General features: G+C 41.2%; 1 protein-coding gene across 1 annotated transcript; it reads right to left on the bottom strand.

Moving 5' to 3' along the window:
* Window positions 1-7,530: 7,530 nt before the first annotated feature.
* LOC148651265 (lysozyme C II-like) lies at window positions 7,531-10,535 on the bottom strand. The gene is made up of 4 exons (XM_088601349.1): window positions 10,339-10,535; window positions 9,567-9,728; window positions 9,117-9,195; window positions 7,531-7,680 (listed from the first exon to the last, which is right to left on the bottom strand). Exons 1-4 carry the CDS (start codon window positions 10,463-10,465, stop codon window positions 7,614-7,616), a joined length of 435 nt encoding a protein of 144 aa, XP_088457475.1. The 5' UTR covers window positions 10,466-10,535; the 3' UTR covers window positions 7,531-7,613.
* Between the last annotated feature and the right edge of the window lie 2,513 nt (window positions 10,536-13,048).

Genomic DNA, 13,048 nt, shown 5'->3' with positions numbered 1-13,048 from the left:
TTTTTCCACTTTTGGCCAAGTGTTTGACTACTGGGATGGAGAACCACAGCCTGACAAAGTACTGGTACTTGGGGCTGATCGGCTCCCGCAATGCCCGACAGATGTTGCAGAAAAGGATGCAGTCACGTTCAGGGGAAAATGCAGCATATCTCTCCCCCCTTTCTCGACTGCCTGTACTTTTACCTGCTGTACTCCTACCTGCCTCCCCAGACAAACTTGAAAACTATCCACTGCTAAGCGTTGTCTGAGTCTTAGTACACCAAGGCCTGGTTAACCAAAGCCAGGCCGGCAGGATGTCTGCTTTCTACTCCATCACTTTCCCTGTGAATGAAAATTGACCCCATCTTCCATAGATCTAGCTTTGTGCTCACCCTAGAGATCCTCTCAATATCTGAAGGGACTCTGTGCAGAGTTTGAGACCTTCCAGCATGTCATCTTATGCTTTCAGGGTCCAAAAAACTGCTCTTTCAGCAGTTGAGATTCGATCCTGAGGCTCTGGAATATTAACCTGGAGGGCTCTATTCAAACACATGTCCAAGCTCAGGAACATTGTTGTGTACTGTGCACTGGGAGATCTTGAGGACTTCCCCCATGCCTCCCAGTATTGCCAGGCCATCATGACTCAGTCCTGTCTCACCGCCATTGCCAATGGCTCTGTAAAGAAAACATAGAGAAGAGGTGAAATGGATACATTTGTCCCACAGATGCCCGTTCACGTTAACTCTGCTGCCTACTTCAGAGCACAGAATCTGTATCCAGTGGCTAAAACTCTCTCTGAGATATACTGGTAAGTTAATTGGCTTCTAGAAAAATTGACCCTAGTGTGAGCATATGCCTGTGTGTGCCCTGCGTTGGACAGGCGTCCTGCCCAGGGTGTATCCCGTCTTGCTTCAGTTTCTTTCTGGGAAAGGTTTTGGCTGCCCCCTAACCATGAATTGAATGAAACAGTTGGAAATGGAAACATGGATAGATGGAAGTTAGTGAAGAAAAATATGCCACAGATTGGAAAGTTTGGGTTTTGGACACCAGGTTTCAAAGGATATATGAGTTGCCTTGATGGGCCAGTGAGACATTGGGGTTGATTCAGTTTTGTTAGGAATCCCTGGGAGGAAGATACAAGGATCCTGTGCAGACGCAGGCATGGGTAGTAGAGTGTTAAAAAAACGTAAAGTAAATCGTAATCCAGGGAGAACACCGGTGGCAAACAGTCTGAGGCGAGAGGCAAGATCCAAAGTCAAAAAGGCAGAAGGGGAGTCCAATGTCCAGAATAGTCGAGGTTCAGGGAAAAACGCCAGGTAGAGCTCTCAAGGAGTAGATTCAATACCGAGCAGCGGGAAGCAGGTTAAGATGGTATAAATAGCACTGCATACCGCACGGTGGAGTGTGTGCAGGTGGGTCAACTCCTGCGGCGGCGTTTGTTAATAATCACCGGCTGCTGGTTGGTCTTAACTGCCTGGAGGTCGTGACAAGTTTGAAACCCTATTGTTTGAGTTTCTGCCCTGATCAAAGGCCCCCTTTGTTACACCAAGGCCCCGGAGGACTCATCATTCCACCTGGCATTCCAGCACGGTTCCCAATTAGCCCTTTTACCCCAGTCTATTTAATGCTGCTTCACATTCTCCCCTGTGCTCAGTATTAGGTTTTCCTGGTTAGAGCTACTTCATCTTCCTGCGATTACTTATGTCTTGGTTTTTGGCTTCCTGACCCTGGTTTGTTCTCTGACAACATCTCCTGGTTTTGTTTTGGTACTTTGTTTATTGTTCTAGCTTAGACTCTCGGCTTCCTCACGGCTTATGGCTCCACTTCTGATTTTGTACTTTTCCAACTCTTTGTTTGTTTTCCTTCGGCTTTCGGACCTCGGACTGTTAAATCTACTACGCCTCTGGAGTTCGTCCTGATTTTTCTGCATAGGGTCCTCATTAATATTCTGTAACACCCTTGACACAGACACTAGGTTGCCAAACTGGTTTGATTGGGCCTGTGTTTGAGAGCAAGGCCTGATTGAACAGGAACTGATTGAACAAGTTAGCATCCTTCTCACTGGGGAAAGAGTAAGTAGCCCATAGTTTCAAAGGGATATAAAGCCCCAGTCAGGACAGAAAAAAAAGACCTTTTTGGAAGAAGAGGTTTGTGGGACTATGATCAGATCATGTCAGTTGGACCCAGGAGAGTATGTGGACACCATGAATTCTACAGGGAGCAGCTGAGGGAGACTCCAGCATTATCTCCATCCCCAGATCCCCCCCACCCTGGACTTTGATAAATCAAGGTGGAGGTGAAGCTAGAGAGAACCATGTTGTTTGGGATTTCCAGGACAAGAGAGGTTGCCTAAAAGCCACTGAAGGACTACACTGAGATTCATCCCTTTTCTCATGTGATGGAAGAGGCCACATCAGGTCACTGATCAAATCTGGTTTTAGAGAAAACTGCTGGTGGACTTCTCACTGGGGGCATATAATGGTAACTGTGGGGTTTCTTTATACTGAGTATACAGAGTAAGTGACTGTACTATTATGTGTAATGGGTAGAATGAAAGACTTAAATAGATAGGATCTGAAATATATTGATTGTCAAGTCTATGCATTGTATGCATTGGTGATTCTGGGACATGAAAAGAATCATTGGAATTTAACGAGGGGCCAAGAACCCTTGTGTAATTGCTAGGTAGTGTAGTCATGCACAAAACACGAATAGTTCTTGTCTGAGGGGTCACCTTACCATGACACATACAATACGTGAGAAAAGTCAAAGAGAGAAGATTCTGTGGGGCAGATTTCATGCAACCAAGATCAATAAAAGATGATGTTATAAAAAAGGAAAAGGGAAAGCGAACCAGCTCTCCAAACTTTAGTTAATGGATCGTGTTGACATGTGGCTGACAGTGCAGACAAGATTTTTTGAATCAGTACCCCCCCCCCTCCACACACACACAGCCAGTAATCCTACATTCTTCCAGCGCTGGAATTTCCATTAGATAGTGTAGGTACAGTGCCTAGGGCCTACAAAGGAGGGAAACACTAGTAACTAACGAAAAACTAGCTGAAACAACAAGCTTGCGTGTGGCTCTAGGTGCTCCAAATCAATAATCATACGCTATCTAGTGGCTATTCTAGAAAATAGAAGTACCGAAATGATGGTCGCTCAACTCGCTCCATCAATCATGTCGTGTAGCATGTAGCGGCGAGGCTTATTAATAAGAAAGAATTAAGTGTTCTGAGCCTTCCCAAATGAGGCCCCATTTCTCTGTTCATCTCTGTGGTGCAGCCACAGAGAAACTATTCATGCAAGATGTTTTCTTTTGATAAGGACAGCTCCCAAAGGGGGATGCACTTAGCTAAGCCTGGCTATCATGATCAATGGTCATCCATTGGCGCCTATCTGTCTAGGGAGTGCCAGTTGGACATCTGGACTGCATTACTAAGTGTCAGGAGTAAGTGACTCATATCTCACCTTGATCAACCAATCAGGGACTGGAAGGGCCGAGTAACCCACGTGGGACTCTGATGCCCATGGAACTTTCAGTCAATCAACGAGCTGAAGTTCCTCCAGGTAAAAACAGGCAACACAGAGAGCCTGTGAGATTCAGTAAGATTCAGAGATTCTGTGGACTTTTCTAAAGGGAATTCAAAGGAGAATTCCAGGGCAGGACGGCCCAGGAGCAGAAGGCTCCCAAGGGCAGGACATTCTCTCAGCGCGCCTCCTAACCATCCTGAGACTCAGCCCGGACAACAACGGAACGGCCAGTGTGTCCGAGTGCCAGAACTTTCCTTTGTTCTAAGAGTCTAGAGTGGAGGTTGCCAGAGAGTAACCAGCAGCAGGCCTCGTAAACAGGTCGGAACTGTGGACAGCTGAATCACTATTCAGAACTAGCTCTTCATCAGGAACGAACCGGTCTTCTTCCTGACTTGCTGGGATCCACAGTCATCTTTTCTCCTGTGCACAAACTTTGCTAGTTAAAGCCAACAGTGAACATCAGCAGCGCACCGTCGCAAGCCGCACAGCACAGCCTGGCACCGAGCCAGAGAGCGCGGATTGGACAGCAACAGCCTGCAACTGTTTCTTTGTGCCCACAGGAGATCTGAATCCCCAGAAATTGGATGAGTATTCAACTTCACTGCATTACAGCTCGAGAATTCAATTGTTATCCCAACCAGTTGATATCAATTTAATTCCTAAGAGTTATGTACTTGTTTTGAGTATCTGATGTAGAAGTTATAACCAAGTGCATTTACGAAATGTCTTAATGAATGATATACTGAACGTATGTCCTCTTGATGTGTAACACTTCGTAACTGACTGAATATATACCTTTTGTATTCTGATAACCCTCTCGATAAGATCTGTTAGGTTTATAGGCATATTCTATGTATTAATAAATGTATCCTCGTGTATTAGTACCTGTGTGTGTGCGTTGTTTGAGTTATGTCGCATGGTTGGACTCTAAAGCCATCAAAAGAATCAACTTTGTGATTTACTGCTACAATTAATAATTGTCTCAGTAAATGCCCAAACCCTACAGAACTGGTGCCTTCAGAAAGCCACTATGATTACATATTTGGCGTCCCTGAACCGGTTTTCTTACATATTTGGCGTCCCTGGGTGGGCGTGGCAAGACTGAAATGAGTCAACCAAGCGGAATAATTCAATATAAAACGCCGCGGGTTTCATACACGACAATACAGTGTGCTGAAAGCCGGAAAAAAAAGTTCCCCTTGCTCTTTAAGCAGTGCTTGATTGTTTTGTGATCTTTTGCGATCTACCGGGTTGATTGCATACTTGATCTTACCTGAACCGGTTTTCTTACAAGCATTAGAATAGTTTAAAGTGCATCATGTTGGTCTATGTAATTCAATTGGCGTTTACCCCTCTTTTTGCACATTTCGGAGTGAAAGTGCCTAGGGTCTACGAACACCAATATGCAGCCCTGCTCACTTCCACACTAGCTTCATGAACCGTTACATTCTGTTCTGTGTACCTGGAGTAAACAGTAAACACAAAACCAAGCAAGAGCTGGGCCTGCCCCCTGCCATCCTCAGACAGCAGGTAGGCTTCATAGAAAAAACTGACACAAGCTGTGCACACAACAAATGCATAAATTATTTTTACTGCAGTAAAGTGGTGAGACTTTTATTGTCTGTTCTGTATTTTCCCTTTCTCTGTGGCCCTCCTGTCCAGGGAGAAAGCAAAGATGTGCTATCAGTGTTCCCTTACACTGTTCACTCAGGATAAGTTCTGGCTATGTTAGTTAATAATAACGGACTGATTTTTTCTTCAAGAAATTGGCAGGAAACATACGATACAAAGGGAAGTAACTTAGAATTGCACACTGCAATACAGGCTGTGTTGAACATTGTATTTCCCCTTGGCACAACAGCAGTTGTTTTTCAAGACCACAAGATGAAATGAACACAGAAAGTACGTAATAAAAACTGCCCCTAAGTGTTTTTTGTATTTGGAATTTAATGTACATCCACATTTCCTCTTACACTTTGTATCACTAAAGAAGATTAAGCTCTTTAAAAGTATCAGTGTGAATATATTTGTATAAATGTTTTTTTACCTTCCAGTGTGGTTAAACACTGCATTCATACACTACAGGTCAAATGTTTGCAAAAGACAACAAACAAAAATGTAGAAAATATTTGCTAACAATGTATGATCCCTGATTTAAACTCTTTTTTTATGTATCAAGTATACCCGAAAGGAAGCAGTTATTGTTATTAATGATAGAATACAAGTATTATTAATATGGCATTCATTTGGTTGCTTTTCTCTTAAAAGAAATATGAGCCTGGCATGTTCTGTCTCTGAGCAATCTGAATCAAAGCATGGAAGAATGTTTTGTGTGCATGTAGTCTGAAAATTAATCGTCTAGTGGAGACCTTGCAATTGAAATGCCTTTCTTTAAACTCATTTTTGTGATCTGTGGGCATTCATTTTATCTCTGCAAGGTTTTGCTGTAAACACTGTATCATATTAACAGAATCAATTGTTATCAAGATCCAAAGATCCAACCTACCTTTTCACTGAAATTCTAGAATGTAATCTTGCAATTCAGTTATATAACCATATCATTGCTAATAACCTCTTCAACAGCCTTGTTGTAAACAACAGAGCTATTTAGTGTTTCTGGCATTGCTCTTAAGTGGTTCAAGTATTACCTTACTTACAGTATAACAACACTTTCTCACTCCTGGGGGTTTCAGTTCTGAAGTTGGACTTGTTAAGTCTGGTGTTCCGCAGGGCTTGATACTGGATCCCCTATTATTCAGCATTTACATATTCTCCCTTAGAAAGCTCTTAAGATCACATGATCTGAATTAGCACTTCTATGCTAACGATTTCAAATCAATGTCCCTACTAAACCTAACACAGAGGTGTCCATCTTTGCACTCTCTAACTGCATTTCTGACATTAAAATCTAGATGACTCAAAATTGTATTCACTTTAACTGTGACAAGACTGAAGTCATGCTTCTTGGATAATGCCTATAAACTCCATAAAACCAATGCAGTAACACTATCTGTCTGTGGAAGGCCCTGTACTTGAATTTCAATCTAAATTGAAGAACCTGAGGGTTATATTTGATGCAGGTTTAAAATTTAACCTACATGTCCAAAATATTGTAAAAACATAATTCTTCCATCTCAGGACATTACTCCTGTCCTGGAGTCCTGGCTTCCTTTCAGGTTGTATGCTGATTACAAAATCTACATGCTCACCTACTGTATAAGGCTATACATTGTTTGACACCATAGTACCAGTTGTCTTCTACTCCCCACCTTGCAGCCTTTATTCATCTGCCTCTTATCTCCTGTTGGTCTAGGCTTGTCTACATTCTGTGAGTGACAAGGCCTTCTCCTGTTATGTCCCAAAGCTCTGGAATTCTATCCCCAAGGAAATCAAAGAGTCACTCTTTCTCAGTGATGTCAGGACCAGACTCAAAACCTTCTTTTCAGAAACGCATTTATTTAACTGATGTCTGTGTCTGCCCCATTGCATCTTCTACAACATCCTTAACTCGATCTTTGTTGTTGTTTTCATTGTATTCACTGTTTTTGTTTTCTTTTTCCTGTAAAGCGCTTTGTGAAGATGCTTTTGATTGTGTGTTTAGGAAGCTGGTCCAATAGATGCTTTGCTGATCATAGTTTCAGGTGTTACCTACAAAGTGGTTGCTTTTGGAGCTAAAAACAGCTTCCTGTTTTTGAAGCAAGGCCTGGAAAATATACTGACTTGTGAGCTGCACTTTTCTTGTAAGTCACTAAAGATCTCTACAGTCTTTTTCAGATTACCTGCACCATTACAACTGACTAATTGACAGATACCTGTATCCCTATGATCAATACCACTAAGTAATATATTCCACCATTTTTAAACATTCTACACATTCACTGCAATATTTGTAGAGAAATGGGGTTCTTTCCAAAACCCATGTTCATTTATGTCTGCATGCATGATTAAGAAGGCATTTCAGGTTTAAATACCTTGATACTCTTTTAAGTAACTTTGCAAATAACACAGTAGATATAATTGCAACAAACGTATCCCTTTATTTAGGTTTAGAATGCTACAGAAAGCAGTTCTATATCAATGGATTAGACTGTATGGCTGGTTCACACTCCACAGCCAGCAGTGTACTGGCTAAGATCTCTTCCTTGACAACGGTTACGCCAGGCCACCCTGGAAAGAAAATTAGACAGTCAGGTCAGATGACATGAGTGCATCCATCTGAATAATTAAAAAACTTCTTCATATCTTATCCGCAGTAATTTAACCGTAGCTCTAGATAATATTTGCTTTCCTGAAAGCAAATACACCTCAAAGCTTTTCACACCAAAACAACACGATGCTGTATACAAAGCCAAAAACAAAAGTAACAATATCCAGCACAGCTCCTACCTTCAAGACTCTTACTTCAATAAAGATGCAATTTAAAAGAAAAGTACTCCTCAATGTTGTGACACAGCAGAAATGTGAAATTTGGATGACTGAAAACTTCCTTAATTTTAACTGCGACAAGACTGAAGTCATGCTTATTGGCACCCCCCATCAACTTCGTAAAGCCAGTCCTGTAACCCTATCTGTTGATGGTTCTGTACTTGAGCTTCAATCAAAATTGAAAAACCTTGGGGTTATATTCGATTTTAACTTAACATTCGACCCACATGTGCAGCATACTGTCAAAACATCTTTTTTTACCTCAGAAATATTGCTAGACTATGCCCTATGCTATCACTAACTGTGGCTGAAAAGCTGATCAACACATTTGTATTCTCTCGAATTGACTACTGTAATGCTCTACTCGCTGGGGTATCTAAATCTACTTTGAACAAACTGCAGTATGTCCAAAATTCAGCAGCCAGAATCCTGACCAGGTCTAGTGCAAGTGTTCACATTACTCCTATCCTAGTCCTTGCACTGGCTTCCGGTCAGATTCCGTGTAGACTTTAAAATCGTCATGTTCACCTACAAGGCTCTGCATGGCTTGGCACCTAAGTACTTGTCTGAACTATTATCACTCTACTCCCCACCTTGCAGCCTTTGCTCTTCTAATTCTGCTCTCCTTACTGTCCCCCAAGCCCGTCTACATTGTATGGGTGACAGGGTCTTTTCCTGTTCTGCCCCCAAGCTCTGGAACTCTCTCTCCAAGATATCAGAGAGTCACCTTCTCTAAACTCCTTCAAATCCAGACTCAAAACCCTCTTCTTCAGAAAAGCCTTTACTTAACTGGTTCCATTCTTCACCCCTCTGCTCTTCTTAGTACCACCATCCACAGTCTCCTCTATATATTGTAATTGTGTTTTATCTTGTGTATTCTTCTTTTTATTGTTTGTTGTCATCCTGTAAAGCGCTTTGAGAAGCCACCTTTAAAGGCGCTATAGAAAATAAGGTTTATTATTATTATGAACTAATACAGGTAGTACAGATGGCATTAGGTTTTATAGCAGTGAATGGTGGATTGTCAATTTAAAAAGCATCTATATAACACTGTTCATCTAGAAACTTTCAGTTAGATGTATTTGTTTTGCTTATAGCTAGTAGGTGGAAAGTAGTGTGAGTGTGAAAGATAAGTTGGGGTGCAGTTTCTGCCCTCCCATTCATTTCTGCGTTCTCACCAGGCACTCATGCCATTGGGGTCCCTGACCACACGCTTGGCACACTGGATGGCAACTGTAATGTCATTAGTCAGCAGCTCTGGAAGGAAAAGAAAGACATCAAGGTGAAAAACAGCCAAACAGCAGCAGAAGCACATTGCCATTCAGACAGAACAACACACCTAAGTTATGCAGAATAAAAGTCCTGACCCTGAAAGTACATTCCTTTAAAGTTTAAACAGTATACTGCCAGCCTTAGATTCATAGTCTGAAAGAGTGAAGAGGAAAACAAATGGTATTATTGTGAGGATTTAATATGCCACCCCACAGTATTACTGTAATGCAGTAAAGGAGAAAGTATGGTATACTCATCGTCAATACATGTAAAACTTGATGGTAACCATGCACTTTCTAAAAACAATTTGAGCCTTTAATGCACGATCTGGGTTATCTGGGTGGAGTCCTACTCACGGCTGCAGGAGATGCCACATGCATTCTTGGATCGTGGGGTCTTTCCATCCTCGCACCACCAGCGACTGTTTATCTGGAAAATCCCATAATCCGTGGATCCATCCGAGTTGTGATTGATGGCTGCAGTGTTGTAAGTGGACTCCCACTTTGACAAGCACACCCCTGAGAAGATATTAACCCAGGGCACACATTACAGTCTTGATATGCTGCAGTTAGACACACTGGAGAATCCACTCAGCCAAGTTGCAGATGAAGCTACAATCTTCCAGAAGTTACAGCTTCAGAAAGTTAAACACACGCTGCACACTGACAAGAGTAAGTTACAGATTGATGGGAGTTATATTCTATAGGTTCAATCTTACCCTCGTATTTTACCATTAAAATATTAAAGGTGGTATCAGTGATATTGTTATATGTAAATGTATTTTTAAAAGTAAGCTCATAGAGTGGTGGAGCAGGAGAGAGGTGGATTCATGCTCCTCTCCTCTGGCTGCAGAGAAACTCTTCACTCCCTCACAGGTGACGGGGGTGAAATCAGAAATCTGCCAGAAAGAGAAGCCTTTCCAGGGCTTAAAGATATCTGTCTGCCATTTCAGTTATCACCAATACACTAAGCAAGGCAATGTTCACATCCAGTGACCTGTACATTAAAGAGAGTTTCAATGTTTTTGTTTAAAAATAGTTTTGAAGAATCTTTCTTCATTTAAAAATCTCCAAATTGGAGCCCAACCTGAAAGACCTTAGTACATAAGGGGTGGTGCTCAGTACTCACAGTTTGGCAGGCTGTATCCCCAGTACCCATCCAGTCCTGAAGCCTTCAGTTCTCTTGCCAGCTCACACCGTTCATATACCTTGCAGTTCACCAAGGCAAAGAGCAGACAGAACACAAAACTCTTCATTTTGAATACAGCACGCACGACTCTCTGAATCGCTGTTCTTGTTACTCGGGTATAAATAGACTTCAGAAGAAGGCATTAAAGGAAATGCTGATACTTTTACCTTTTCTCGTAAACTGGTCTGGTGGAATTTCAACTTCCCCTTTAAGGATGTGTGAAGAAGAAATGAAAAAGAAGAACTGATATACCACATAAAAAACAAGTTAATATCTTTTTTTTGCCATATTTCAAAACAGAAGTTAATAAAGCACAGGTCAGATTCATCCCCATCAATAATAACAGAATATCATATCAGTATCAGTATCAATACTGCAATACTGATTTAAACAATGCTGTCCTATTGTTCACTTTTTAATGTTAATTAGATTAATGTTAATCTGGTGCAGCTGCATGTTTCGGTTGGTCATAGTTTTGTCATTTTTAAGTTGACACTAGTTTTGTACTTTAAATAACACATTTGTATGTAAACCGGGTGATCAGAGCCTGCATTTTTGAGTTGCAGTAGTCAGTTTTACAATATCTGGTGATGTGGAATAAAGCAATGTGAGGTCATTTTTGTCAGATGTAGATTGTAGGTCCTTTAAACATTTAAACCATGGAATAGGTTCTCAACATTAAGCAGTACCCTTTATTTCAATAGCTCTACCTTTCACGCTTAACAACAAACTATTTGTACTGATAGCTACATAATAATGATCAAATCTGTAATACAGATGTTTTGACAATCCAAAAAACTTAAAAATATCTATTAGTGTTTCCAAACACTATATTTTCCAGCTGTGTCAGATTTGCTAGACCTTGTTTTGTACTCTACAGCAAAAATAAGTGGAAAAACAAGTATTTGTACACAATACATAAAGTCCTTTATCAGGTAATGCTGACCTTGTAATTCATACTAGTTATTAATTCACCTAATCCACACCTGTTGATATAGTATATGATGAAGTATGAACTGGAGGCTAGATTGCACAACATGTTGGCATCTGGAGTGGTGCAGTAGTCTGGAGAAACATCCTTTTCTGGCACCTTGAAAACAACAGAACCCTCAGGACCTGGATCCTGATGTATGGTGATCAAAACAACATGAAGTCAATAACTAACAGCCAGCAATAAATAAACACTAGCACAATATCAGAAAACCACACATTGAGAACAGCTTATATGCTAAACTTTCAGGAACTTGAGTTTATTTGTACTCTTGGAGGGACTACAAATGATTGGTTTGGTGTTTATATTCTTGTGAGTGACTCAGATCTTCAACCAATTTAGCCTGGGGTATTATCTGAGTTTGTATGTTCTCCCCATGTCTGTGTGGAATTCCTCTGGATGCTCTGGTTTCATCCTACAATCCAAAGACATAGGTTAATTGGTTGAAACTCAGCCCTAGTGTGAAAATGTATGTACTGTATGTCTGTGCCTGTATTTGCCCTTTGATTGACTGAGGTCTCCTCTAGTGTGCTCCACCTTGTTTGTGCCCTTTGCTTGCTGGGATAGGCTCTGGCTTCCCAGTGACCCAAATTGGATGAAACTCTTAGAAAATGGAAGTCAAAGAGAGAAGATTCTGGTGGGCAAACTTCATGCAACCATAGATCAGTGAAGGATGATGTTTTAAATAAGACTAATTAGGAGAAGGGAGAGTGAATCAGTTCTCCAAACTTTAGTGTTAACATGTGGCTGACAGTGCAGACATGATTTTTTTAATCAGTACCCTGACACACACCATCATTCCTAACGCCCTCTTCCACACTTACAGCCTGAACCGTTCCATTCTGTTCTGTGTACCTGGAGTAGACGGTAAACAAAAAAGCAAGCAAGAGTTGGGCCTGCCCACCACTATCTTAAGAAGAAGGCTTTGTAGAAAAAACTGACACAAGCTGTGTACACAAAAATGCTCAAATTATGTTTTACTACCGTAAAACGGTGAGATTCTTATTGGCTGTTCTATTTTTTTCCCTGTCTCTTTGGCCCTCCTGTCCAGGCAGAGCAGATATGTGTTATTAGTGTTCCCTTACACTGTGTACTTCCAGGATAAGTTCCAGCCATGTGGCTTAGTGATAACGGACAGACTTTTTAATCAAAACATTGTCAGGAAAGAGACAATACAAGTAACAAGTGGAAAGTAGAATTGCACAATACAATACAGACTGCGTTCGGCAATGTATTTCCCGTTGGCACAACGGCAGTTGTTTTTCAAGGGTAAGGAACTGGTGAACAGGAGTTTTTCAAGATGGAATGTCCACAGAAAGCAGGTAATAAAAACTGCCCCTTATTGTTTTCTGTATTTGGAATGAAAAGTACATCCACATTTCCTCTTACACTTTTTATCACTAAAGATGGTCAAGCTCTTTAAGCTCTTTTTATAATGAGTGTGATTGTATAAATGTTTTTTACAGTACCTGTAACAGGGGTGCCGTATAAAAGGCTGACCCTGCGCTCTGACCCCAAGCTTCTCTCCCTGTCTGTGTGTCTCATGGAGAGCAAGTTGGGGTATGCGAAAGGACAAATTCCTAATACAAGAAATTGTATATGGCCAATAAAGTGATCTTATCTCACCTTCCATTGTTATTAAAACACTGTGAATATACA

This window comes from Lepisosteus platostomus, chromosome 12 (assembly GCF_059453375.1).
Source record: "Lepisosteus platostomus isolate fLepPlt1 chromosome 12, fLepPlt1.hap1, whole genome shotgun sequence".
Lineage (NCBI taxonomy): Eukaryota > Metazoa > Chordata > Actinopteri > Semionotiformes > Lepisosteidae > Lepisosteus > Lepisosteus platostomus.
Note: the sequence above shows the minus strand (reverse complement) of the source record. Positions and strands in the feature narration are given on the sequence as shown.

Excerpts from the sequence above, each read along its gene's own strand:
- LOC148651265 (XM_088601349.1), bottom strand. The coding sequence starts at position 10,465 with ATGAAGAGTTTTGTGTTCTGTCTGCTCTTTGCCTTGGTGAACTGCAAG. Across the intron at positions 9,196-9,566 it reads ATGTGGCATCTCCTGCAGCC|AGCTGCTGACTAATGACATT; the intron begins GTGAGTAGGACT and ends TTTTCCTTCCAG. Across the intron at positions 7,681-9,116 it reads CCCAATGGCATGAGTGCCTG|GGTGGCCTGGCGTAACCGTT; the intron begins GTGAGAACGCAG and ends TTTTCTTTCCAG.